Source organism: Carcharodon carcharias, chromosome 2 (assembly GCF_017639515.1).
Source record: "Carcharodon carcharias isolate sCarCar2 chromosome 2, sCarCar2.pri, whole genome shotgun sequence".
NCBI classification, from domain to species: domain Eukaryota; kingdom Metazoa; phylum Chordata; class Chondrichthyes; order Lamniformes; family Lamnidae; genus Carcharodon; species Carcharodon carcharias.
In genome coordinates, this window is record NC_054468.1 from 163,076,592 (window position 1) to 163,102,538 (window position 25,947).

Consider the following 25,947-nt stretch of genomic DNA (forward strand, 5'->3'; position numbering starts at 1 on the left):
AGTTGTGAAGAGAAATAAGGAGGCTGCAAAAAGATATAGAAAGGTTAAGTGAGTGGGCAAAGATATGTCAAATGGAGTATAACATTGGAAAATGTGAAATTGCCCATTTTTGCAGGAAGAATAAAAGAGGAGCATATCTTAATGCTGAACCCTTGATGTGCAGAGAGATCTGGGTGTCCTATTGCATAATCACAAAAGGCTATTATGCAGGTACGACAAGTAATTAGGAAAGCTAATTGAATGTTATCATTTATTGTGAGGGGAATTGAATACAAAAGTAGGGGGATTATGCTTCAGTTGTACAGGGCAGTAGTGAGACCACTTTTGGAGTACTGTGTAATGTATTGGTCACCTTATTTGAGGAAAGATGTAAATGCATTGGAAGCAGTTCAGAGAAGGTTTACCAGAGTAATACCTGGAATGGGTGGGTTGTCTTATGAGGAAAGGTTAGACAGACTAGGCTTGTATCCGCTGGAGTTTAGAAAAGTAAGAGGTGACTTGATTGAAACCTTTAAGATCCTGAGGGATCTTGACAGGGTCGATGTGGAGAGGATGTTTCCTCTTGTGGGAGAATCTAGAACTGGGGGTCACTGTTTAAAAATAAGGGATCGTTCATTTAAGACAGAGATGAGGAGAATTTTTTTCTCTCAGAGGGTCATGAGTCTTTGGAACTGTCTTCCTCAAAAGGCAGTGTAAGCAGAGTCTTTGAGTATTTTTAAGGCAGAACTAGATAGATTCTTGATTAACAAGGGGGTGAAAAGTAATCGGGGGAGGCAAGAATGTGGGGTTGAGGTTACAATCAGATCAGCCATGATCTTATTGAATGGCGGAGCAGGCTTGAGGGGCCAAGTGGCCCACTCCTGCTCTGAATTCATATGCTAAGATTAGAGCTCAGAGAAATTCAGGGGCAGCGCCAGCTTGGTGAAGCTAGCAGCCTAGTAAAAAGCTGAAAGTGTGCCGACAGTTAGATGCTTGCAAGCAGTCTCCGAAATCCTGAGCAATGCGGTTTTGGGAAAAGAGATTAAACTACCAAGAGGTGATCAGTTTGAGGCAATCAGCTTCGGAGAGCCAGTCTGCAAATGTCACAGATAGAAGCACAGGCAGAAGTCCCAGCTAAGTTAAGGAAAGTGCTGCTGTTAGCTCTGAGGAGCTGGGTTGGGGGCTCAGTGAAGCCCTGGGAGACATTTGGTAACCCTGTGTGTTGGGGCTCAACTAATCCTACACGATGCAGTGTGTGCCTTGGAGCAAACTGTGGAGGAAGATTGCTCCTCTCCCTCAGTCTGTATTAGCTGCAGTCCAGAGTGGGTGTTCGCCTTCAGCCAGAAAATTCTCATCTTGGATAACTCATTGGTATTTGAAAGTCTGTCAAGTTGCAACAAGCAAGAGTTAACAAAGACAATGTTTCACCGAAGATCCTTTGGAAAGGACTTCCAGACAACTACTGTGACCAGCGCCCCATCTTCGCATGCAAGAGCACCAAATTGACAGCATCAAGACCATTTTGAACTTTATCCTTTTTCATAGTGCTCCCTTACACCAACCACTGCAGAGACCTTATTTATTTTGTTCTTTGTTTTTGTGTGTGAATTTGTGTGTTGGGATTTTAAAAGGGGCAAATCATTACACTTCTGGATTACAAATTGTATGTTAACAGGCTTTGCAACCTGTTTTTAAAAGCAAGCTAGTATGAAACAAAAATCAATTATTCTTGAGTTTATTGAAAGAAGCCTGGTTAAAATCTCTTTTATTCTGGGTCTAGCAGTAGCAGAAGTAAACAATGGCCATTTTGGTGAGTGAATTAAACATTTACACTTACAGTGCAACACTCCATCCTGATCATAACAGCTGTTCTCAAATCCCAGAGTGGGACTTGGACCCACAACCTTTTGATTCAGAAGTGAAAGTTCTACCAACTGAGCCACAGCTGGCACAATGTAGAAAGCTATCCTGGGCAAAGGCAAGAAATTAATTACTTCTCTAATTATGTGAACAGCTGTTTATCTAAAACAATATGAAATTTTCTGTTATCTTTGCAAATACTTTTTCCCCTTTAGCAAATAGTGGGAAAGTATTCAAAGGATTAGCAGGCTGACTATCACATTGCTTGAACTGCATCATGAATGCGCCTTCTGTAGCCAACAAGTCCTGGAATGGGCCTTGAGCCCAGAGTTTCTACCTCAGCGGCATGGGTGCTACCTATTGAGCCACAAGACCTCCTATGTGGAGTTTGAGATCCCCATTAAAACTGCTCTGCCTTTCGCTGCATGCATGTTTGATCTCTGCATTTATACATCTATCACTTCACAATTACTCCCAGGGTATTCATTTTCTATTTCTTAATCCAACCTAAAATGTCTCCACTACCCCCTTATCTCTCATTATATCCTGTCATCATGGAAGTGATCCCATCCTTAACATCCTTAAGGCTATTCCTCCCACCCTATTGTTTTCCCTATCTTTCCTTATATCTTAAAGCCGGTTGTATTTAGTTCCCAATCCTGACCATCTTGTAGTCATATCTCAGTAATGGAGGCAGGAGCTCTTGTCTGCTCTTCCTTATGTTGTTGTTCCCAAAATTGATCATATTGACCTGATCCTCGCTCCCCCCCTTTCTAGTATTGTTTGAAGCCGATTCGAGATGCCCCCATCCTGGATCCAGTAAGGCAGCATGTCATGTGGAACTCTCAATCCTGCTTATGAAGGATACTACTTGTTTCCCCCTAATTACTGAACTCCACCCCCCCCACCAACCCAACAAAACAGCCACATTATTTTACCAAAACAGAAACAGAATTACCTGGAAAAACTCAGCAGGTCTGGCAGCATCGGCGGAGAAGAAGAGAGTTGACGTTTTGAGTCCTCGTGACCCTTCATCAGAACAGAGTAATATTAGGAGAGAGGTGAAATATAAGCTGGTTTAAGGTGGGGGGGTGGGGGGAGAGAAGTGAGGGAGTGGGTGTGGTTGTAGAGACAAGCAAGTAGTGATAGGAGCAGATAATCAAAAGATGTCACAGACAAAAGAACAAAGAGGTGTTGAAGGTGGTGATATTATCTAAACGACTGTGCTAATTAAGAATGGATGGCAGGACACACAAGGTACAGCTCTAGTGGGGCTGGGGTGGAAAGACTAACAGGGCATAAAAGGTGTAGATTTAAAAATAATGGAAATAGGTGGGAAAAGAAAAATCTATATAAATTATTGGAAAAAACAAAACGAAGGGGGAAGAAGCGAAAAGGGGTGGGGATGGAGGCGGGAGTTCAAGATCTAAAGTTGTTGAATTCAATATTCAGTCCAGAAGGCTGTAAAGTGCCTAGTTGGCAGATGAGGTGCTGTTCCTCCAGTTTGCGTTGGGCTTCACTGGAACAATACAGCAAGCCAAGGACAGACGTGGGCAAGAGAGCAGGGTGGAGTGTTAAAATGGCAAGTGACAGGGAGGTTTGAGTCTTTCCTCCGGCAGACCGCAGGTGTTCTGCAAAGCGGTCGCCCAGTTTACGTTTGGTCTCTCCAATGTAGAGGAGACCGCATTGGGAGCAATGAATCAGTAGACTAAGTTAGGGGAAATGCAAGTGAAATGTTGCTTCACTTGAAAGGAGTGTTTGTGCCCTTAGACGGTGAGGAGAGAGGAAGTGAAGGGGCACGTGTTGCATCTTTTGCGTGGGCATGGGGAGGTGCCATAGGTGGGGGTTGAGGAGTAGGGGGTGATGGAGGAGTGGACCAGGGTGTCCCGGAGGGAACGATCCCTACGGAATACCGCCAGGGGGGGTTGAAGGGAAGATGTGTTTGGTGGTGGCATCATGCTGGAGTTGGCGGAAATGGAGGAGGATGATCCTTTGAATGCGGAGGCTGGTGGGGTGATAAGTGAGGACAAGGGGGACCCTATCATGTTTCTGGGAGGGAGGAGAAGGCGTGAGGGCGGTTGCGCGGGAGATGGGCCGGACATGGTTGATGGCTCTGTCAACGACCGTGGGTGGAAAACCTCGGTTAAGAAGAAGGAGGACAATTCAGAGGAACGGTTTTTGAAGGTAGCATCATCAGAACAGATGCGACGGAGGTGAAGGAACTGAGAGAATGGGATGGAGTCCTTACAGGAAGCGGGGTGTGAGGAGCTGTAGTCGAGGTAGCTGTGGGAGTCGGTAGGCTTGTAATGGATATTGGTGGACAGTCTATCACCAGAAATTGAGATAGAGAGGTCAAGGAAGGGAAGGGAAGTGTCAGAGATGGACCGTGTGAAAATGATGGAGGGGTGGAGATTGGAAGCAAAATTAATAAATTTTCCAGGTCCCGACGAGAACATGAAGCAGCACCGAAGTAATCATCGATGTACCGGAGAAAGAGTTGTGGGAGGGGGCCGGAGTAGGACTGGAACAAGGAATGTTCCACATACCCCATAAAGAGACAGGCATAGCTGTGGCCTATGCGGGTACCCATAGCCACACCTTTTATTTGGAGGAAGTGAGAGGAGTTGAAGGAGAAATTGTTCAGTGTGAGAACAAGTTCAGCCAGACGGAGGAGAGTAGTGGTGGATGGGGATTGTTTGGGCCTCTGTTTGAGGAAGAAGCTAAGGGCCCTCAGACCATCCTGGTGGGGGATGGAGGTGTAGACGGATTGGATGTCCATGGTGAAGAGGAAGCGGTTGGGGCCAGGGAACTGGAAATTGTTGATGTGACGTAAGGTGTCAGAGGAATCACAGATGTAAGTGGGAAGGGACTGGACAAGGGGAGAGAGAAGGGAGTCAAGATAACGAGAAATGAGTTCCGTGGGGCAGGAACAGGCTGACACGATCGGTCTGCTGGGACAGTTCTGTTTGTGGATTTTGGGTAGGAGGTAGAAGCGGGCCGTCCGAGGTTGGGCGACTATCAGGTTGGACGCTGTGGGAGGAAGATCTCCAGAGGAGATGAGGTCAGTGACAGTCCTGGAAACAATAGCTTGATGTTCAGTGGTGGGGTCATGGTCCAGAGAGAGGTAGGAGGAAGTGTCTGCGAGTAGACGCTCAGCCTCCGCGAGGTATAGGTCAGTGCGTTATTTTACGTTACTACGTAAAATTACGTTATTTTACCCTTCATCCTGCACCCCCTTTTTGGACAGCATCCCGCTCCAAGGCAGCATTTTGGTAGATTCTGATAGTTTTTATACTTATACTCACTAGTAACAAGTACGTTGTAGCAAGTACATTGTATCTGTTGGGTCGGATCAGTTTCTGTGGTTCCCATTCTCTTTTCTAAATCTGGGTTCTAACTCTGCACATTTTCAGTCTGAATCTGCACTTCTATGAGGTGTGACCAAAGTCTGGAGCAAACTGTCCACATACTGCACTCTCACTTGTGTGTCAGTGTGTCCCCAATTCATACTCCAGCTCATTGACTGAACTGGGAAGATTCAAGACATTGACTGCAGGTGCACTTGGGACATCCTCGTGGCCCACAAATTTCCACACACTGCAATCCAGACACACAAACTGCTCTGCCAAATCTTGGTCTAGATTATTCTTGTTATTCGTATCCACTTATAAGTTCATTGTAAGGATTTTTGTTTTTTTCTGGGTTCTAACTTTAGGCTCTAAAACCTGGACAAAAATTGAAAATACTTACAGCCTCAAGCTCACATAAAGTAGTACAAATATTGGAGGCAAAAACAGCACTTCCTACTCCACTATGAACTGAATTCCCACTCTTATCAAATTCCTAACTTTTACACTCTAGTCACACTGCACTCTCCTCGTTACCACTCTTGTGTCGCCCTCTTTGCTAATCACTGTGTAGCACTGTCTCCCTCTCAGTCAGTGTGTAACTCCCTCTCTAATCAGTGTGTGTAGTTCTTTCTTTGCTAGGTGCCTAACTGTCTCTCTCAGTTGCTACGTAGCTCTTTCTCCCAGTTGATATGTAGTGCTCTTTTTCCCTGTTGGTATGTAGCTCTTTCTCCTGCTCAGTGTGTAGCGCTTTCTCCTGCTCAGTGGGTAGCTCTCTTGGTCGATGTATATCTCTCTCTCGCTCATTGTTAGCTCACCCACTCCCCCTCGCTCAGTGTGTGGCTCTCTCTCTACTTGTGCTCAGAGCTTTGTCCTCTGTCGCAATTGGTGCGTCTCCCCCGCTGCTCGTTTGGCACTTCTTCTCCCCCACTTGCTCACTAGCGTGCCGCCCCTCCCCCCCTTGTGCTTGGCACATCTCCCCCCACCACTCTATGCTCCCCCTGCTCACTTGCTTGGCATCTGTGCCCCCTACTCACTCACTCAATGTGTTCCGCCCCCACACCCCCCACCCCACTCACTTGCTTGGTGTGTTGCTCCCACCTGCTCACTTGCTTGCTGTGACATTCCCCCACCGCTCATTGAGCGTGGTCACTCCCCTGCTCGCTTGGCACATTGCACCCCCTACTTGCTCATTCAGCGCATCTCCCTCTCTGTCTCTCTCTGTCACTCAGCTCGTAGCGCGCGCTCTCCCTATGAGTATTCTCTCTCCCACTCTCTCTTGCTTCCCCTTCCCCCACACCACCAGTGTGTAGCTCTGTCTCTCTCTCTCTCTCTTTCTCTGTCTGTCTCTTTCTCTCTCTCTGCCCATGTGTAACCCTTTCTCTAGGCCGCTGTGAAGCTTTCCTTGACCTTTAGCTTCTCTAATCTTTTCTCTTGGTTATCTTCTTCAGTGTCACATATCCCTTTTGAAGTGTCCCTTTTTAAATTTCACCTAGTGCTCCAAATGTGACCTGAACAGAGCATTATAAAACCTTGTTCTAGACTTATATTCTGACATGCTAGCCAACTATTTCAAAATGTACTTACTTTTTCCTTGTCCATTTTATCTATAAAATTGATTCGTAATTGAAAATTTTGGCAGAATTTGCAGAAGATCGCAGATTTTAAAAGTTCCTGTATAATAGATTCCCTGTATCAACCTGGTATCTTCTCATCCATATAGGTAGGCATTTTCTTATTGCACAATCATGTATGTTTATTGATTAGCTCATAAGTGGAAAGTGATCAGTTGGATTTTTTTCCCTAACCTAAATTTAATTTTGTGATATTAATCAGCAGATATGTTAAGTAATAGCATTAGGTCACTGCATGTCACACCATGCCAGGTTGAGATATAGAGGAATTCTTGCTAATCTGCATAAAACCACAGTTAATGTTCATAATTATATTAACTAAGTTTGCACATTTTGATTACTTTAGCAAAGTGAGGTGGAAGAATCACCAGGTGCTTGAGAAGTATTGTGCTTTGTGTGTGACTTGACTGATATAATTGGTACATTATGAAATATATATGTGTGTGTGACATTTTTTTCATTTTCCCTGCTTCATTTGTTTATCAGATGTACCACAGAATACAACAGTCAGAGTGTATTTATCGGGTCACAATGGAGAAGTTGGCTTATCATAGCATTTGCACGACTGATGAATGGCAGGGCCTTATGAGATCTACACTTCCCAAATCCCTTTGCAAAGAACTTGAACAGTAAGTGAACTTTAATTCAATACCTGGGATAGCAGATTATGCCTTCTAAGAGTGACAGTAATGTTCACTGTCTACCACACAAATCAGTAATGTGTATATGAATTTCAGTGCCATTGCAATGCCAAGAATGTAGGCCCTACGTTCAAAAGACTGGCAGATGGTATCAAACAGCTTGACCTTTCAGCTGTTTGCAAAAGGCAGAGTAATGACCATACTCATGCTTGCAAAAAATTAGAACATAACATCTAACGTTAGATGTAATTCCATGATTGGACAGCTCTTGCTAAGAATTGCACTAACAATCAAATTAAGATTTGCAGTCAGACTCACAACTTAGCTCACTTACTCTTGCTAGAAGCTTTATATATTCATACATAGGAACCTCGTCTCTACAGGAAAAAGGAACATGGCCAGGCATTGTGCCTTTTATTAATTTAGAAAAGCATGCAAGACAATTGTTCCTTGGTGTATTCTCCATAGCAGGGCCTTAACCAATTAGAGTCCACTTACCAACCAACCTTTTCTCATGCAGTATAAATTGTTGCTCCCTTTGAAATTTGGCATTCTTGCATCTATCCTGGTGCATGCAAGACAAAAAGCTTCAACAGCATGTTTCTTTTTTCAGCAATACAGTAATGTTTGTTAAATGAATCCAAAGCCAATTGGTGAAGTATGAAACGAGGCATTAACACTTTTCTTGATAATGGATTTATTTACAGAATTAGAAGCATTACTCATATCTGCTTCCTCCCTCTCAACCCACCGTCCCAGCAATATCTCTTGATACTTTTTTGGTACCATAAAGTACAAAACAGACAAATTAACAAATTAATAAATCAGATGATAGAATCTCTCTTCCTAAGGGCACTAAGTACTTAATTAAACAATGGCCATCACCTGTGTATTTAATATAATTAACGTACCACTGATAATGTAGAAAGGGGGCATTGTAAAGGAAAGTTATTTGCTTTTGGAACTACTTATTTGTGTAATTTTTAAAAAGATCTTAGGTTATTTCATTATCATGTAATTTTTAAAACGGTCTTAGGTTATTTCATTAACATGTAAAGATCTTCAATATGTTGAGAATGGGATATGAGTTCCTTTACTACCAGTTTGCAGGGGAGGTGTTGTCTTCTGTAGAAGGAAGCTGGTAAATTGGATAGTAGAGGCATGAGGGTGGATGTTTTATAATAAAAATGAAGTTTCTTTTTTGAAACTACCAGAACTTGTTTAAGTCACTTGCATCCTCTACCGTTTGTCATGGAGCCCTGCTTACAATTTGGCAGTCTTCACAAAACACAATTCAGGGAGTAATGTAAAATCAGAGGTCAAATGTTGAAAAGAAACACATGAAGGAAAACCACAACCTAGACTTCAGAATTATGAGAAGCTATATCAAGATTCCTAACAGTTACTGGGATCAAAACACAAAATTGCAGTCTTTGTCAGAATCCCTCTTGTAGAGCCCTTCTCGCCAAATAGCATTCAACTAGCTAAAATTACTGGAAGGTCCTGCTTCTGTATTTTATCCAATGTTACTGTATAATTGGTTGCTCTGGAAGATGTGGAAGTATGATTCAACCTCAGGTACCATTTGAATCTGCACCCCTGACTTTGCTTTTACTGAGGATTTCTGAGGATAAAATGCTGCAATATGCTAATTCCTGCTACAGTGGGTATGATGCATTTGTATATTAAAAGGCCGCTTGGACAATAAATACTTTTTTTTGGCCAAATACCCTTCGCACAGTGATAATATTCTTATCAGTTTAAACGGTAGTATGTGTGTATGAGTTTGGAGGAACATGGTTCACTGTGAAAACTAGAGAAAAACACAGCAATCAACAAAGCATTTACCCCAATAACTGTAGCTATAACATTAAGTTAATCTATAAAAAAAGGACTGTAGAAAGCAGCAATGCTCTATATAGATTTGAGGACTGACACATTTTCATTGAAGAAAATGAATTCCACATCGTCAGTGCTATTGAAAGTGAGCTGAACTTTTGTATACCTTAGGTGAACCAGTGAACTTGCATACATAGAAGTTACACAGAAACAGATGTTTTGACCCCCTCAGTCTGGGCCAGTGTTTACGCTCCAAGCAAGCATAGTCCCCATGGATTGAAAGCTAACAAATGTAATCCCACTATTCAAGAAAAAAGTTAGAGAAAAAACAGGGAACTATAGGCCAGTTAGCCTGACATCAGTATCAGGGAAAATCTATTATTAGGAATCTAATAATAGGGCATTTAGAGAATCATAACATGATTATGTAGTGTCAACAGGGATTTATGAAAGAGAAACGTGGTTGATAAATCCACCCTACACAAAAGTATTGACATTTTTGCATTCATATGTGCTCAATGCGCTCAATTACAATTTGATATCAAAAGTTCTAATTTGGAATGAATTTGACATCAAATTTGATAGTGCGCTCAATCCAGTGCACTCAAAATGAACCAGCACACTTAAAGCTATCCAATGCACTCAGCAACATTGCATTGAAAAATACAATGAAATTAATCGCTTAAATAATATCTGAATTTATTCAGTTTTTCAGTTAATCCAAAAAGCTGTTCCGCTATACATTACATGCTTTAGAGCACCACCACCCATCAGTTCTTAATTCATTTTAGTCTCAGGGTCTATACTTTCTCTTTAACTGGCCAGAATATGTCACTTCCAGTTTACAGCCGGCCCTGTAAGCTGAGATCTCCAATTGGGGGTACGGGGTGCTGAAGTGGGGGAGGAGGACGGGAAAGGTGCGAGAAGGAGGGGAGGGGGAAAGGAGGGAAAAAGGGGGGAGGAGGAGGGGAAATGAAAGGAGGAGGGGAAGGTGAGGAGAAGGGGAAAGGAGGGGGAGGAGAGGAAGGGGAAAGCAGGAGAAGGAGGGGAAGGGGAGGAGGATGAGAAAGAGGCGAGATGTGGGGGGTGAGAGATGAGAGGAGAGATAGAGAGGGTGGGGAAGTGAAGGAGAGAGCTGCTGAAATCTGGGAGGTGTGGGGGCAAAATAGAGTGTTTTTGTCTGATTGGATTTTTACACTTATCAAGGTAAATGCAAAGGGCTGAAAGACCTTTCAGGATTTTCCAGTCCTGTCGTTTCGCCACTGGCAGCACCAGAAAATCCCGCCCTATGAGACAACCAGGCCAGGATTTTTCCCACAGGCTTCAGGATCCCAACGTTAGTGTTAAATAGGAGTCAGAAGCCCACACTATGGGGAAAGTGATCCGTGATTTTCCTTGAATCTTTAAAACCCATTTAATCTCTTTGACCTTGCTTTTGGTCTTATGACTTATGTTGGCCTTATGTTGGCTCACCCTACCTGAAAAGTTTGACTTTTGAAAGTTTGAGGTGGGGGGGGCACAGGTACCGAAGAAAATTGCTCTGCGGTGGGGTGGGGACAGTTGGTGGAAGAAAATTGCTCGAGAGACTGGTGAGGGTGAAAATTGCTTGGGGTGGGGTGTTGATGGGGAGAGAACTGCTACAACCTGGATGGGCGTGGTGGACAGTGTTGTGCTGCATGGGTTATAGCTTATGAAGAGAAAAATAAAAGTACCCCATCAAAACAGAGTCTGTTTTTTCTAAAGTTAGCTCAGTTTTAGGATCTTTGAAGCTATAAAAATTCAGAAATATGGAAATTAAATTCGATGATCACTTTGGTGTCCGAATGCTCAAGTGATGCTCTGAATTGCAAATGTTTGAGTGCTGTGGCTTGGAGCAATTGATGATATTGATGTCAGTTACAGTGGTTTAAAGTGCAATTGATTTCAACTGATAGGTAAATGATTGTCTTTTTTCATTTATTCATTCATGGGATTTGGGCATTGCTGGCTAGGCCAGCATTTATTGCCCATCCCTAATTGCCCTTGAGAAGGTGGTGGTGAGCTGCCCTCTTGAACCACTGCAGTCCATGTGGTGTAGCTACACCCACAGTGCTGCTATGGAGGGAGTTCCAGGATTTTGATCCAGCGACAGTGAAGGAATGGTGATATATTTCCAAGTCAGGATGGTGAGTGGCTTGGAGGGGAAATTCCAGGCGGTGGTGTTCCCATGTGTCTGTTGCTCTTGTCCTTCTAGATGGTAGTGGTCGTAGGTTTGGATGGTGCTGTCTAAGGAGCCTTGGTGAACTCCAGTGCATCTTGTAGATGGTACACACTAATGCCACTGTGGATTGGTGGTGGAGGGAGTGCCAGTCAAGTGGGCTGCTTTGTTTAGGATGATGTGAAGCTTCTTGAGTATTGTTGGAACTGTATTCATCCACGCAAGTGGAGAGTATTTCATCACACTCCCGACTTGTGCCTTGTAGATGGTGGACAGGCTTTGGGGAGTCAGGGATGCATTACTCACTGCAAGATTCCTAACCTCTGATCTACACTTGTAGCCACAGTATTTAAATGACTATTCCAGTTCAGTTTCTGGCCAATGGTAACTCCCAGGATGTTGATAGTGGAGCATTCGGTAATGGTAATTCCATTGAATGTCAAGCTGTGTAGCTCTTGTTGGAGACGATCATTATCTGGCACATGTATGGCACGAATGTTACGTGCCACTTGTCAGCCCGATCCTGGATATTGTTCAGATCTTGCTGCATTTGATCATGGATCTCTTCAGTATCTGAGGAGTTGAGAATAGGGCCGATATTGTGCAATCATCAATGAACATCCCACTCCTGACCTTGTGATGGAAGGAAGATCATTGATGAAGCACCTGAAGATGGCTGGTCCTGTGACACTATTCTGAGGAACTCCTGCAGTGATGTCCTGGAACTGAGGTGATTGACCTCCAACAACCACAACCATCTTCCTTTGTGCTATGTATGACTCCAAGCAGCGGAGAGTTTGTCCCCCAATTCCCATTAACTCCAGTTTTGCTAGGGCTCCTTGATGCCACACTCGATCAAATGCTACCTTAATGTGAAGGGCAGTCACTCTAACATCACCCCTGGAGTTCAGCCCTTTTATCCATATTCACACCAAGGCTTTAATGAGGTCAGGAGCTGAGTGACCCTGGCAGTACCCAAACCGAACATCAGTGAGCAGGTTATTGCTAAGCAAGTGCTGCTTGATAGCACTGTTGATGACCCCTTCCCTCACTTTACTGATGATGGAAAGTAGACTGATGAGGTAGTAATTGGCCAGGTTGCATTTGTCCTGCTTTTTGTGTACAGGGCATATCTGGGTAATTTTCCACATTGCCCAGTAGATGCCAGTGTTGTAGCTATACTGGAACAGTTTAGCTAGGGGCGCAGCAAGTTCTGAAGCACAAGTCTTCAGTACTACTGCTGGAATTGAGCGCAATTGATGTCAAATGATGTTCAATGATTGCTTTTGAGCACAATTTATATCAAATGAGTGTATGTGAACATTGTTGAACATAAATTATGTGAGACTTTTCAAGTAGGGTATTATTTGGGATGCTTTAACTAGCAGGGTGGATAGCAGGGAACCAGTGAATTTGTACTTTCAAAAAGTTTTTGCAAGGAGCCACACAAGAGTTTATTATACAAAATAGGGCTCATAGGATTGGGGATAATATATTAGCATGGATGGAGAATTGGTGAATTGACAGGGAAAAGTGCAGAGGACAGCAGAAGCCACTACATGTTGCTTTTGTAGACCCAACCAAAATCTATTAACTGGTTATCAAAGATACTCGATTCTCCCTTCTTCAAAATATTGGTTGCCCACCAAGACTACACCAGATCATGAAACCTTTCCACTGTGAAATAAAAGGAAGAATCAACCTATAATGGAATGACTTCTGACTCATTTCCTGAGTGGGGTGAAGCAGTCTCGTGGCCATACACCAGTGCTGTTTCGCACCTTCTCTCCTGACTCCTCTTTTATGCTTTCTGAGACAAACATTGCAGAGAAGGAGAAGTATTATTAAGCAGAAGACCAGATGGAAGATTATTCAACCTGTCCAGATTGAGAGCAAGGTCCAAAGTGAAACCTGTTCTGAAACATGAACTTCTGTTTGCTGATGATGCAGCTTTTGTGGCATATTGCCTTCCCAACTGCTGCAGTGAAATTTGAGATCATGATCAGCCTGCAAAAGAACATAAGAAATAAGAGCAGGAGAAGGCCATACAACCCATCGAGGCTGCTCCATCATTTAATATTATCATGGTTAATACTGGTCTTTAGCTCCATTTTGCTGCCTGCTCCCTCTCCCTGAGAGACCAAAAATATATCTACCCAAACTTCTGAATTTGAGAATTCCAAGGGTTCGCAACCCTTTGAGTGAGGAGATTTCTCCTCATCTCAGTCCTAAATGATCCCCCCCCCCACCCCGATCCAGAAACTGTGGCCCCCTTGCTTTATGTTCCACAGCCAAGGCAAACAACCTTTCAGTGTCTATCCTGTCAACCCCCTTCATAATCTTGAATGTTTCAATGGGATAACCTCTCATTCTTCTAAGCACCAGAGAATATAGACTGTACATCTAAGTCTCTCTGAACATCAACAAGTTTCACAACTTAAAAAAAATTCTGCTTTTCTATCCTTATGACCAAAGTGAATAACTTCACATTTCCCCACATTGTACTCCATCTGCTACCTTGTTGCTCACTCACTTAAAGTGTCTATATCTCTTTGCAGCCTCTATCTGGCTTCCACACAACTTGCAATATCACCTCTCTTTGTATCATCAGCAAACATAGATATAGTACTCTATGCCTCTTCGTCCAAGTCATTGATATAGATTATAAATAGCTGAGACCCTAGCACTGCTCCTTGTAGTACTCCACGAGTCACAGCCTCCCAACTTGAAAATGCCCCATTTATTCCAGCTCTCTGCTTCCTGTCCATTAACCAATCCTCTATTCATGCTAATATATTATCCCCAACTCTATGAGCCCTTATCTTGTGTATTAACCTTTCGTGTGGCATCTTACTGAATGTCTTTTGGAAATCCAAGTATACTACATCAACTGGTTCCCCTTTATCTACCCTACTAGCTACATCCTCAAAAACCTCCAACTTATCAAATAAGATTTCCCTTTTGTAAAATCATATTTAATTGTTCCAATCATGCTATTCTTTTCTTAATGTATTAAGACTTAGGTTCTAGCGCTTATCCAATGTCTTATGTCAGGCTAATTGGGCTGTATTTCCTTGTTTTTTCTTTCCCCCTCTTAAATAGCGATGTTAAATTTGCTAACTTCCAATCTGCTAGGGCCAGAATCTTGGAGAATCATAACCAGTGCATCCACTATCTCTGTAGCTATCTGTTTTAGAACCCTGGAATCGAGGCCATCAGGCTCTGGGGATTTGTCAGATTTTTGTTCCTTGAGTTTCTTCAGTACTTTTTCTCTGCTGCTATTAATTACCTTAATTTCCTCTGTCCTATTAGCCCCTAAGTTACTCTCTACTTCTGGTATATAACGTGTGTCTTTTACTATGAAATCAGGCAAGAAAAACACGTATTCAATGTCTCTGCCATTTCCTCATTCCCCGTGATAATTTCTCCTGCCTCTGCTTCTGAGGAACCAACATTTACTTTACCTACTCTCTTCCTTTTTATAATCTTGCAAAAGCTTTTGCAATCTATTTTTATCATCCTGGCAAATTTGTTCTCATATTCTTTTTATTTACCTTTTATCAACATTATGGTAGCCCTTTGCTGGTTTCTAAAACATTTCCAATCGTCATACTTACTATGATTCTTTGCAACATTTTCATCCCTTTCTTTTAATCCTGATACTATATTTAACCTCCCTCATAAGCCACAGGTGGAAACATTTTGTTTATGTAAATGTTTCCCCTTTTGTTTGCTGCCATACCTTTTAGTCCATTTACCCAATCAACCTCAGCCAACTTTCCCCTCATATCTATGTAATTGACTTTGTTTAAGTTTAAGATTCCTGTTTGTAATTGGATTATATTGTTTTCAAACATAATGTGAAATTTTGTTGTATTATGATCACTATTTCCTGGTGGATTTTTTTTTACTATGACAATAAATTACTCCTGCCTCTTTGCACAACATGAGATCTAAAGGACAATGGGTGGAATCTTCCTCTCCTGCCAGCAGCAGGAATCATGGCGGGCAGGGGAGCAAGAGTTGGCGGGAGGCCAGAAATTAGTTCCCCAGGGTGGGAAACTATTTTGGAATCTTGATCTTCTGACTTTCATGGCGGTTTAAAAGTGCATCAAGTATTCTGTGGAGCTATGTCAGGAACCACATTTGCATCTCATGAATGCTTATTAAAAAGCAAAACACCAGAATCTTATACCCCTCCAAATTAAGCACCCCACCAGCAGGAATTTAGAATGTTCACCACAGCTATACATGAAGTAGACTTCTTCCTGTACTTTGAGGTCATTGGAGGCTGCTTTCGCCTTCTTGGGGACCTCTTATAACCTTCATTCATCGGGTGCTGGTAGCCAAAGCTGTGCCAAGTTGGAAAAGGGAGGCAGACAAATGGTGGAAGGGCGGAGTGGAGGCTTGAAACGGGAGGCAGAGGAAGGGTGGAGGGAGGGCATAAGGGAGGAGCAGAGACTGGGCATGGCAGGCAGGTGGAAGTGGGGGGAAGAGTGTCCGGGAAAGGGGGACAGAATGTATCCATAAAAGTGAGGGATGAGTGGCTTAGAGGGCAGTGTCAGTAGTGTCGATGGTGGGGTCCTATAGGGAGAACTCATGGTACTGTTGGTGGGAGGGAACAGTCACAGTCAGAGGGGGAAGTGGGATGCAGTAAGGTGGCAGGTTCAGGGTGTGAGTCTGGCAGGTGAAGGTGTCATCGGGTGGGTTGCAGAGAGGGACAGGACAGGTGACTCAGATAACGGGATAGGGCAGGGTCAGGGTGGGCATGGGGACGGTAACGGGTGTCAGTTTTGAGGAAAGGAAATACATGTGAAGGTGGATCATGATAGGGTCCAGGGTAATGTGGGGAGATTCAAGGCTGACAGAGGGGAGAAGAAAGGAGATATTAGGTGGATCTATAGTGATGGGTGAAAGTTGGTGGGTGACAAGGGGAAAGTAGAAAGTTCTAGAGCAAGTTTGAAAGGTGATGTGCGCCATTTTCCAAACTGACCTTGTCCACACAGTCAGTGTGATCCCTCGAAGTGAGAGGAGGGTCTTTTTGGGTGGGTGAAGTTCATGGTTAACACATGTGGCCAACTAAAGGGACACCCTAATAACTGTGAGGCAACTGGATGTCAAAGGTGCTCATTGTGTTCTCTCTATGGTTGGTCCACATTGAATTAGGTTTGTTCCAACTCATTGGTCTCATAACATCGAGATCCCAACAAGGTCTGGAGCTGCCATTCATTCTGTGCTATTTGCCATCGGCTGCAGCCAGAGGCAGGAATAAAAGGAGGGAGGGGCAATGCCTCCATGGGGCATGGCTAGTGGAGGGCAGCCAACTCATGACTCCAAACCCCTATCCTCCCAGGTGAATAGTCATGGCTGACAAGAGATCATGTTGTTAGTCCTGCAGCCGAGGCAACGTTCTCTCTATAGCGTTTCGAGGGCAGTGGAGACAAGCAGAAAAATTTCCACATGAGGCTTCTTGCACATGGCTTTCAACACTCTGGTCAAACAGCAATGCCTCCATTTGTTTTCATGTATGAACAGGAGGAACACCCATCTCTGGTCCTTGAGAATTTCTCTGAATGCACGTGAAGCATTGCATTACTTGAATTTCCATTGAATCCATGAGACTTGGAGAAGGAATAAAGCAGAATATATTTACAAAAGTGCAGCGTATATACAATGAATGAACACCTGTGCCACCAGTGTGCATTCCGTGCGTTTTAATTTTTCTAACCCTACCGCCACGTCTAGGTGCAGACTCGACATTCGCAGCAGAGCTGGAGGCAGCCTGCTGACTGCTATACCTTGTTGTCTGAAATGATTTCAGCAGGCATCCTCTGGAGGCCCCAGCCATGAGGGCCCTGACCTGCTAAAAGTCTCCTGCTCCAGGGCAAGTGCGCCCCCCTCGGCCTGACCTGCTGGAGGTGGTAGGGTCACTGGCAGAGAGATGTTGGAGCAACAAGGCAGCCTTGGAGTATCCTGGGTGGATGCCCCCACGCTGCCTTGCTGGCACTCCTCCTCCTCCCTGTGGGTGCCTAATGGCCCATCCCTGACTCCTTGAGAAGAGGCTCCTGGAGGAAGGTCAAGGTGCTCCAACCCCTCTTGCCGAGCCAGTGCTGGAAAGCACCCATGGCTAAAGCAATGAAGTGCGGGTCCAAGTGCAAATCTGACAGAAACTACATTTTGCCAGACCTTGGCCTCCAAGGCAGCTGCCCGCCTTCTTGGTATGCTCACCTGCGGGAACCATGACACCACAGAGTACGTGGACAGATTCCTCCATCCTTCGTCCCATTCTGCTGATGACCTCTGACAATGCTGCCTGTTGTTCTCCTGCCTCTCTATGCATCTTCAATATTTGTCCTAGGGCTGATTCCAGAGGCTCGTCATCGGACTCAGACTCAGCAAGGGCCTGGTCTCCAGCAGTCCACCAAGTATCAGAGACCTCGACTGTTACTGCCTCTGCCTGCTGTGGACCTATGTCTGTGAGTTGATCAACAGATTGTGAACTTGAGCCTACTCTAGATCTAGGTTCCACTGAGTTGTGTGCATCTGCACTGGTGGAGGGTGCAGGTGAACGCAGTGACGTTTGTACAGGTGTGGAACCCTCTTCTTCCTCCTCCAAGATGGCCTGGGGTTTGGGGCTTCCTCTTTTGGAGGATGATGTTCTCCCCTTCTTCTTGGAGAGAAGAGAGAATTAGTAATTGACTAGGTAGGCTCATGTGTTACAGGTCACTCACAGCCATTGTCCGCATGTTGTCGCTATATAATGGATGCTCCCTCTGATGGTTATTTGGGGAGGCAATCTCACCTTGTGCACAGTCACGGTCAGTGTCCTCCCGTGCCAGCTCCTTGAAAGGAATGGGGGTCCTGAGCTCCCAGCAGCCCCTCCAGTCCTAGCTGTCTCATGAATTTGTTGTGGGCATTCTTCTCCTGCATTAAGACAGGTGGAATGAGTGTGAGTGCTATGGATGAAGGAGCAGTTCAGAAGCTTGCATGCCTGTTGTGTGTGCTGAACCCTCTCCAGTAAGGGATTAAGATAAAAACAAAAAACTGCGGATGCTGTAAATCCAAAACAAAAACAGAATTACCTGGACAAACTCAGCAGGTCTGGCAGCATCGGCGGAGAAGAAAAGAGTTGACATTTCGAGTCCTCATGACCCTTCAACAGAACTGATCTTTCTTTACAAGGAGAGGGAAATATAAACTGGTTTAAGGTTTTGGGGCGGTGGGGTGGGGAAGAAGTGGGGGGGGGTGGTGTTAGGATAGGAGCAGATCATCAAAAGATGTCACAGACAAAAGAACAAAAGAACACAGAGGTGCTGAAGTTGGTGATATTATCTAAATGAATGTGCTAATCAAGATTGGATGGTAGGGCACTCCAGGTATAGCTCTAGTGGGGGTGGGGGAGCATAAAAGATTTAAAAATAATGGAAATAGGTGGGAAAAGAAAAATCTATATAAATTATTGGAGAAAAAAATGGAAGGGGGAAGAAACAAAAAGGGAGTGGGGATGGAGGAGGGAGCTCAAGACCTAAAGTTGTTGAATTCAATATTCAGTCCGGAAGGCTGTAAAGTGCCTGTAAAAGGATTAAGACACTGTTTGTGAAGGGATTACATGAGATGGTGATCTTTAAGCAGCTGTGACACATTGAATGCTGATGAGCCATTTGCTGATCGTGTGTGACATCACTGTAGACTATAATATTTAGACCGCCTAATGGCCTTATGAGAGTGTGCATTTGCAGTGAGTAGAAGTTTACTTACCCTGGCGAGCACAGCAGATCACTCATCTGTTTCCTGCACAGCAGGCGGTCCTCCTTTGAACCTCATGGGTGCTCACCTCTCTGGTGACCTCCTCCTAGGCTGTATGGTCAGGTGGGAGGGCCTTCTGCTCCCTTTCCTCGATGGCCTGGAGGAGAATCTCCAGGGAGTCATCGCTGAACTGTAGGGCCAAAGGTTTCTGTCTTTTCCTGGACATTGTATTTAGGAGGCTTGGAGGCCCTGGGTGAATGTCTGTCTGGGTGCCATTTAAAGATGGAGCCTGGACGTTGGAACCTATGAGGTGACAGCGGGGCGGGTGACTTCCTGTCCGACCTGCCCCGAGATTCAACAAGCTCCTGACGGATGCCACCGGACTTCAACACCAGAACGGGAGATTCCTCCCAGTGACGATAACTTAAGGCGGTCAGCCCAATGAAGTACTACAACAAAACAACACTGAATTGAAAAATGTAGACAAGTTCTACTACCAGGGATCAATGGTCTCAAGTGAAATGAAGCTTGTTGAAGAGATGTCAGCTCGTATTTGTTGTGCTGCTTTTGCATTTAGAAAGCTTCAGGCAGGAGCCTGGAAAAGTCTCAAATCACAACTGCCACACGACTAGGAATATGTTATGCTTGGAATTAAGTGCACTGCTATATAGTCTAAAACTGGACAACCTATCAGAAGCAGGAGCGCATTTGGAATTAATTTCATATGCATTGCTTGAAAAAAGTCCTTGGGATCCATTGGCAACATATGAGTCCCTGGCACAAGTACTGTAGCTTTCTAACTCAGTGTATCATGGCAATGCTCAAGCAAAGTTGACTACAATGGCTAGCCCATGTTGTTAAAATGGATGATGGTCACCTACTGATAGATGCACTGTATGGAGAGCTTAATGGTGCCTGTAGGCCCGTTGGATGGCCAAAACTAAGGTACAAGCAAGCAAGCAAGACTTCATTCTATGCCAGGTTGGCTTCAACTGAAAGCATTGCAGATGTCCAAAGCACTTTGGGCCGAAGTCTCCAACCTGGAGCATGGCAACCTGAAGATCTGCATCTTCAGATTCCCACAGAAAAGCATAATTGCAGGAAGGAGCACCCAGCAGTGGTCCCTGCATCAGCAAATGATGACCAACGATGCCCCCATTGCAACCAACAATGTTTTGCTCGAATTGGATATATTCCCACTTGCAGACTCACAGCAGATGAGCAGTAATTGTGAACCATCGTCCATGTTGCAAAGCCAAGAAAGTATTTGACAGAGATCAGGAGTGAATGAGACATTTCCATGTTGGCAGGCTATAACTAGTGGGGTACCAGAAGGATAAGTGCTTGGGTGTATTCTATTTTCTATCCAAATCAATAGTTTAGATGAGAGGACCGAGTTTAATGTATTCAAGTTGGCTAACAATACAAAGTTAGGTGGGAAGCAACCTGTGAGGAGGGCACAAAAGACTCCAAAGGGATATGGACAGATTAAGTTAGTGAGCAAGAACATGGCAGTTGGAATATAATTTGGAGGAGTGTGAACTTTGGAAAGCAAAATAGAAAAGCAGATTTTATTTTAAATGGTGAGTAATTAGGTATTCAGAGTGACCTGGATGTCCTTGTACGTGAATCACAGAAAGTTACCATACAGGTACAGCAAACAATTGGGAAAGCAAACGCAATGTTAGCCTTTATTTCAAAGTGATTGAAGTATAAGAGTGAAGAAGTCTTACTGAAATGCATGAGGCCTTGATGAGACCACACTTAGAGCACAGTGTGCAGTTTAGGTTTCCTTATCTAGGAGAGGCTACACTAGCCTCAGTTTACTAATCTGATTCCTAGGATGAGAGGATTATCCTAAGAGGAGAGCTTTAGTAAACTGAGCCTTTATTCTCTGTAATTTAGAAGAAAGAGGTGATTTCATTGAACTATATAAAATTCTTAAGGGACTTATGGTTGATGCTGGAAGGGGGGCTTCCTGGCTGGGGAGTCTAGAACTAGGGATCACAGTCTCAGAATAAGGGCCTGTCATTTAGGAGATGAGGAAAAATTTCTTCTCTCGAAGATTTGAATCATTGGAATTCTCAAAACCCATCAGGGTGGTGGGTGCTCAGTTGTTGAATAAATTCAAGACAGAGGTTGATAGATTTTGGATACCAGGGAAGTGAAAGGGATATGATGAAATTGAGATAGAAGGTCAGCCATGATTGTATTGAATGGTGGGGCAAACTCAAAGGGCCGAATGGCCTGTTTCTGCTCTTGTTTTTAATGTTCTGTTAACCAATTCACTCAGCTCTTCCACAATATCTAGCCAACTTTCTTTCAGAGTATAACTACTGCTGTTATTATTTTCTAACTTCTTTTTAAGATACATGTGGTGAGGTCTCTTGGTTGGGTGGGGAGTTTGGGGGCGGGTGGTGGAGGGAAGCTGCCCTCCTAAGAAAAATAGTGAATCGCCAGTATAGCTAATTACAATGTTTAATTTTTCAACCTCTCCCTATACAACAACTTTTCTTGTAGTGTAATGCAAATTGGAGCAAATATATACTAAATATGTGTAAATAGCAGTGATTGTTATAGAAATGTCTATCTATTGTACTGGCATTCCTTTTTATATAATTTTATTTCAGGTTCCACTTTGATATCAGCCCCTATGAAGACCACTGGCCAACTTTTTTTGTCTATATGGTTCACAACAGCTGCGGAAAGACCAGGTACAGACCATAAAATAATTCAATTTTTTTTTAACAGGATGTCTTGACAAGTCACAATGGAGATGAAATCTGTATTCCATTTTATTAATAATCATCTTATGCTTTAAAGTTGTGTTACTTTTGGTAGGAGTGCTGGATAGTGTCACCAGATATTATTCACCAATATGGGTTCTCAAGTATAACAGTTATGGAAATGGTGCTGCACTTTGAAGGCTCTCTGATTCTCATTACAGATCAGAGTTACATCATCAAGCTGCTGTTGTTTGCTCCCAAGCCACTGCAGTTGATAACATTCTTAGATGTCTGAGAAGTTTGTTACAATCCAGCTATGGACCATTAACATTTAAAAAGAAATCCGAACACCTCGTTTTAACCAATAGAACAATGTCACAAGATTTCGCTACTTTAACAAAACAAACTTTATTGTATATGAAAGAATTAAACAACACAAGCACATTAACTTCACAATATTGTTTATAACTTGTATGTTATGCACTCAGGTTTACTTCTTACTTCCTCAAGAATTCCCTTATAAGACACATCAATCTTAAAGTTATTTACTCTGTAGGGACCACCCATAAGTATGCCACAGTGCTCTCGAAAATTCTCTGCCACTCAGCCATTCTCAGAGATAAAACTCATTTATCATCTGTTGACTGTGGATACCTCGGCCCTTTCTTCTGGTTACTTTTCCATTCCTTCCACTACTTTCAAACTAGGCAATCTTCCAGCTTCTGTTCCTTCACAACATTCAAACTGATATTAAGTGTCATTCCACAGATCGAATGATTCAGTTAGTTTTTATTTTATTCTGCTTCCAGTGCAGGCCTAGCTTGCTACCATTTACTATGGCTATCTCTTAGTGAGTGGCAAGCCACTGGAGATGGTGGAGTAGTGGTAATGTCACTAGACTGGTAATCTCTAACCTAGGCTAATACTCTGGGGGTGTGGGTTCAAATCCCATCCAAGGCAGCTGGTAGAATTTAAATGCAATTAATAAATCTGGACTTGATTGCTGTAAAAGCCCATCTGGTTCACTAGTGTCCCCCTCCCCCTTTAGGGAAGGAAATCTGCCTATCCTTGTCTGGCCTGCATGTGACTCCAGACCCATAGCAATGTGACTCTTTGCTGCTTCTCTGAAATGGCCAAGTAAGCCTTTCAGTTCAAGGGCAATTAGGGATGGGCAACAAATTCTGAACCTTGCCAGTGCCATATCCAATGAAAGAAGAAGAAAAAAATGCAACATCAATACTGCAACTGATTTTCTCAGCAAACACCCAGTTAAATTGAAACAAGAGAATCATCCTAAGCTCTACCCGTCTCCACAATGATATTGCAGGCTCTGGGATGTCTTCAAACCGATTTTTAGGTTAATTATTCCTCATTTAAAATTCCTTTTTTGATCTGTTGAAGTAAATGGGTTTTATGACCTTCCAGGATTTACAGAATGATTTAAAACTAATTTAGCTCCAACTCCCAAAACAGAACACCTCTCTGGACTGCCATTACTGCAAAAATTGAAGATGGCACATCTCCAGCTCTTTGGCTAAGTAAGCCCATTTGCAGTTTTTATAGCTCTAGCTCTTCTATCCTGACTTTATTAAATAAACATGGATGACCTTTGGAACTGCCATTTCTTGAGGTGCCCTGGCAATCTCTAAAGCCCAGCACTTTAATTACCTTCCTTTATAACTTTAATCTGCCTAGAACTAAAAGTTATCTCTAAAATATTATCATGAACCACAAACTAGATATTTGCAACAAGTTGCATGTTAATGAGCTATCGGAATTTCCCCTGCAAAGGATTTTTTAAGTTTTGTAGAAAATTGGTTCCTTAATAGATATGTCACCTTTAAAAGCTGTATGTGCTTCGGAATCCTGACAAATTACAATAGGGATAATGTTAGCACTTTGGTACCTGGGACCATTGGCACTTCCGGTCTTTATTAGTTGATGTATTTTCTCTATTTTCTTCTCTACCTAGCTTTGATCTGGAGAAACTGTGTCGCTTCACTATGTCAGTAAAGAAAAACTACCGTCGTGTGCCCTACCACAACTGGAAACATGCGATCACTGTGGCACATTGCATGTATAATATTCTGCAAAAAGTTCAGGGAACATTCTCACAGCTGGAGGTAGGTGAATGAAAGTTCTCTGTCCTTGTCTTAGACATGCACCCACCCAGGACATTTATTAACATATATTCATCTTAAAGACAAATTATAGTCCCAGCCAAATAACACCCTGAGCTGAAAAACTCATGAAATGGCATTTTTTTGGATTAGCAGTGGAGAGGAGTTGTGTGCATGATGAATCTGTTAGCCTTCTATCACATCGCGATCCATAATGCAGTTTGCTGTAACTCAAGGTCATTGCAGTATAAACTATTTGATTAATATTGTAATTGTATATACAAACCTGCCTACAACTAGGGGTACTTGATAACAAACCATTGAATAATGATGGTGAGAGAGAGGATAACAGCAAATACCACAGATACAAGTGAACCATGTATGTCCTATGTGAACAATTTGAGTGGTGGGGGGGTGTGGGCACTTGTGCGGTCTGGCACTTGGGAGCGGGTAGGCAGTCCAGAGGGGTACTCAGGCACTTGTTTGCGGGTGGGTGGGTCAGGCACTCGAAGGGTGTCAGGCATTTGGGGGGAGTTTGGGCACTTGGAGGTAGGATCAGGAACTAAGGGGGAGGTATCAGGTCGGCCACTTGGCTGGGTCAGGCCTGGTGGGTTACCGGTGGGGGCGGGGGTGGGAGGTTAGGAAGAGTCCAGGGGGTGTCGGGCACTGGGTGGGGGGGGGTACCTGTGTTCCATGGAATAAATTCTGAGAGATGAACATTAACGAACAGCCTGTTCGTTGTGGTTAGAAGTATATTTGTACTATTAATTTATTCAATGAACAGTGCCTGTTCATGTTTTTGAATTTTATAATGTTCAGGCGTTCACAACTATATTCTGTTTACTATAATGTCAAACAAAATACGATAATGGAGGAACATATTGGGCCATCGTTTCTGAGCTCAAGGTCAGTGTAACTGCGGGTACCCCAAAGATGCACTGGGGAACACCCCTAACCCAGCAAGTTCCAGGTAAGGATTGCATGCCAATTGCCCAGGAAGTGCAAGCTTCATTTGGACAACTGGCCTGCACTAGGAACCAAATGAAAATGCAATTTAAATTGCAAACTTCAGATGGTTCTGATTGCCTTACATCAGTAGTTACCCAGAAAAAGTTAGGAGAATTATAGCCATTTCTAGCCTCTAGGTAACTGCTGTACAGGTCTACATTGACCCCCTATGGGACTCCCCAAACCCCCTCAAATCCCCCAGGGAACTTCCCCACCCACTCTCCAACTAGCCTTCCCAAGGGGAATCCCCACCTGCACCCCCCCCCCCACCAGAATCCCACAGGACTCCCCCCAAGCCCTGAAATCCCAGGCGTCTTCCGCCAATCCCTGACTAACCCCCTCAGGCCTGACCCGACCCAACATCTCCCCACTGGCTGTCCAACACGCCCTGTCCCCATCAGGACATCCCGCTCCCCCCAACCCTAACCACCACTGCCCCCCCAGGCCCGACCTGACCTCCTCTCCTCGCTGACTGCTGGAGCGCTGCCCCCCCCACCCCCAGCAAGTGCCCAACCACCCCCCACACCCGAGTGTCCAACCCACCACCCCTCCACGAATGCCCAACACACTCCGAGCGCCTGCTCAACACCCCCCCACCCCCCCCCCCCCCCCGGCCCTTACCTTCCCCAAGTGTCCAACACCACCCCTGAGTGCCCAGCCCTCCCCAAATGCCCAACACCCTTGGAGTGTCTCACCCCCACAGAGTACCAGAGTGCCCCTGAGTGCCCAAGCCCCCTTGCCTTCCCCCAAGTGCCTGACCCCACCCCACCGTGTGCCCACCACCCCAAGTGCCTGACCACTCCTGAGTGCCCTGCCCAACTTCCTCTCCACCTGCCCCCATGCCTCCCCC

At 44.1% G+C, this 25,947-nt stretch overlaps 1 protein-coding gene across 1 annotated transcript in view; it reads left to right on the forward strand.

Moving 5' to 3' along the window:
- The window catches only part of pde10a (phosphodiesterase 10A), a 414,859-nt gene that overhangs the window by 293,226 nt on the left and 95,686 nt on the right, over positions 1–25,947 (forward strand). The window contains exons 14-16 of the mRNA XM_041207024.1: positions 7,307–7,449; positions 21,874–21,957; positions 23,942–24,092. Coding sequence (XP_041062958.1) covers positions 7,307–7,449; positions 21,874–21,957; positions 23,942–24,092 — 378 coding nt within the window. The remainder of the gene's footprint in view (positions 1–7,306; positions 7,450–21,873; positions 21,958–23,941; positions 24,093–25,947) is intronic.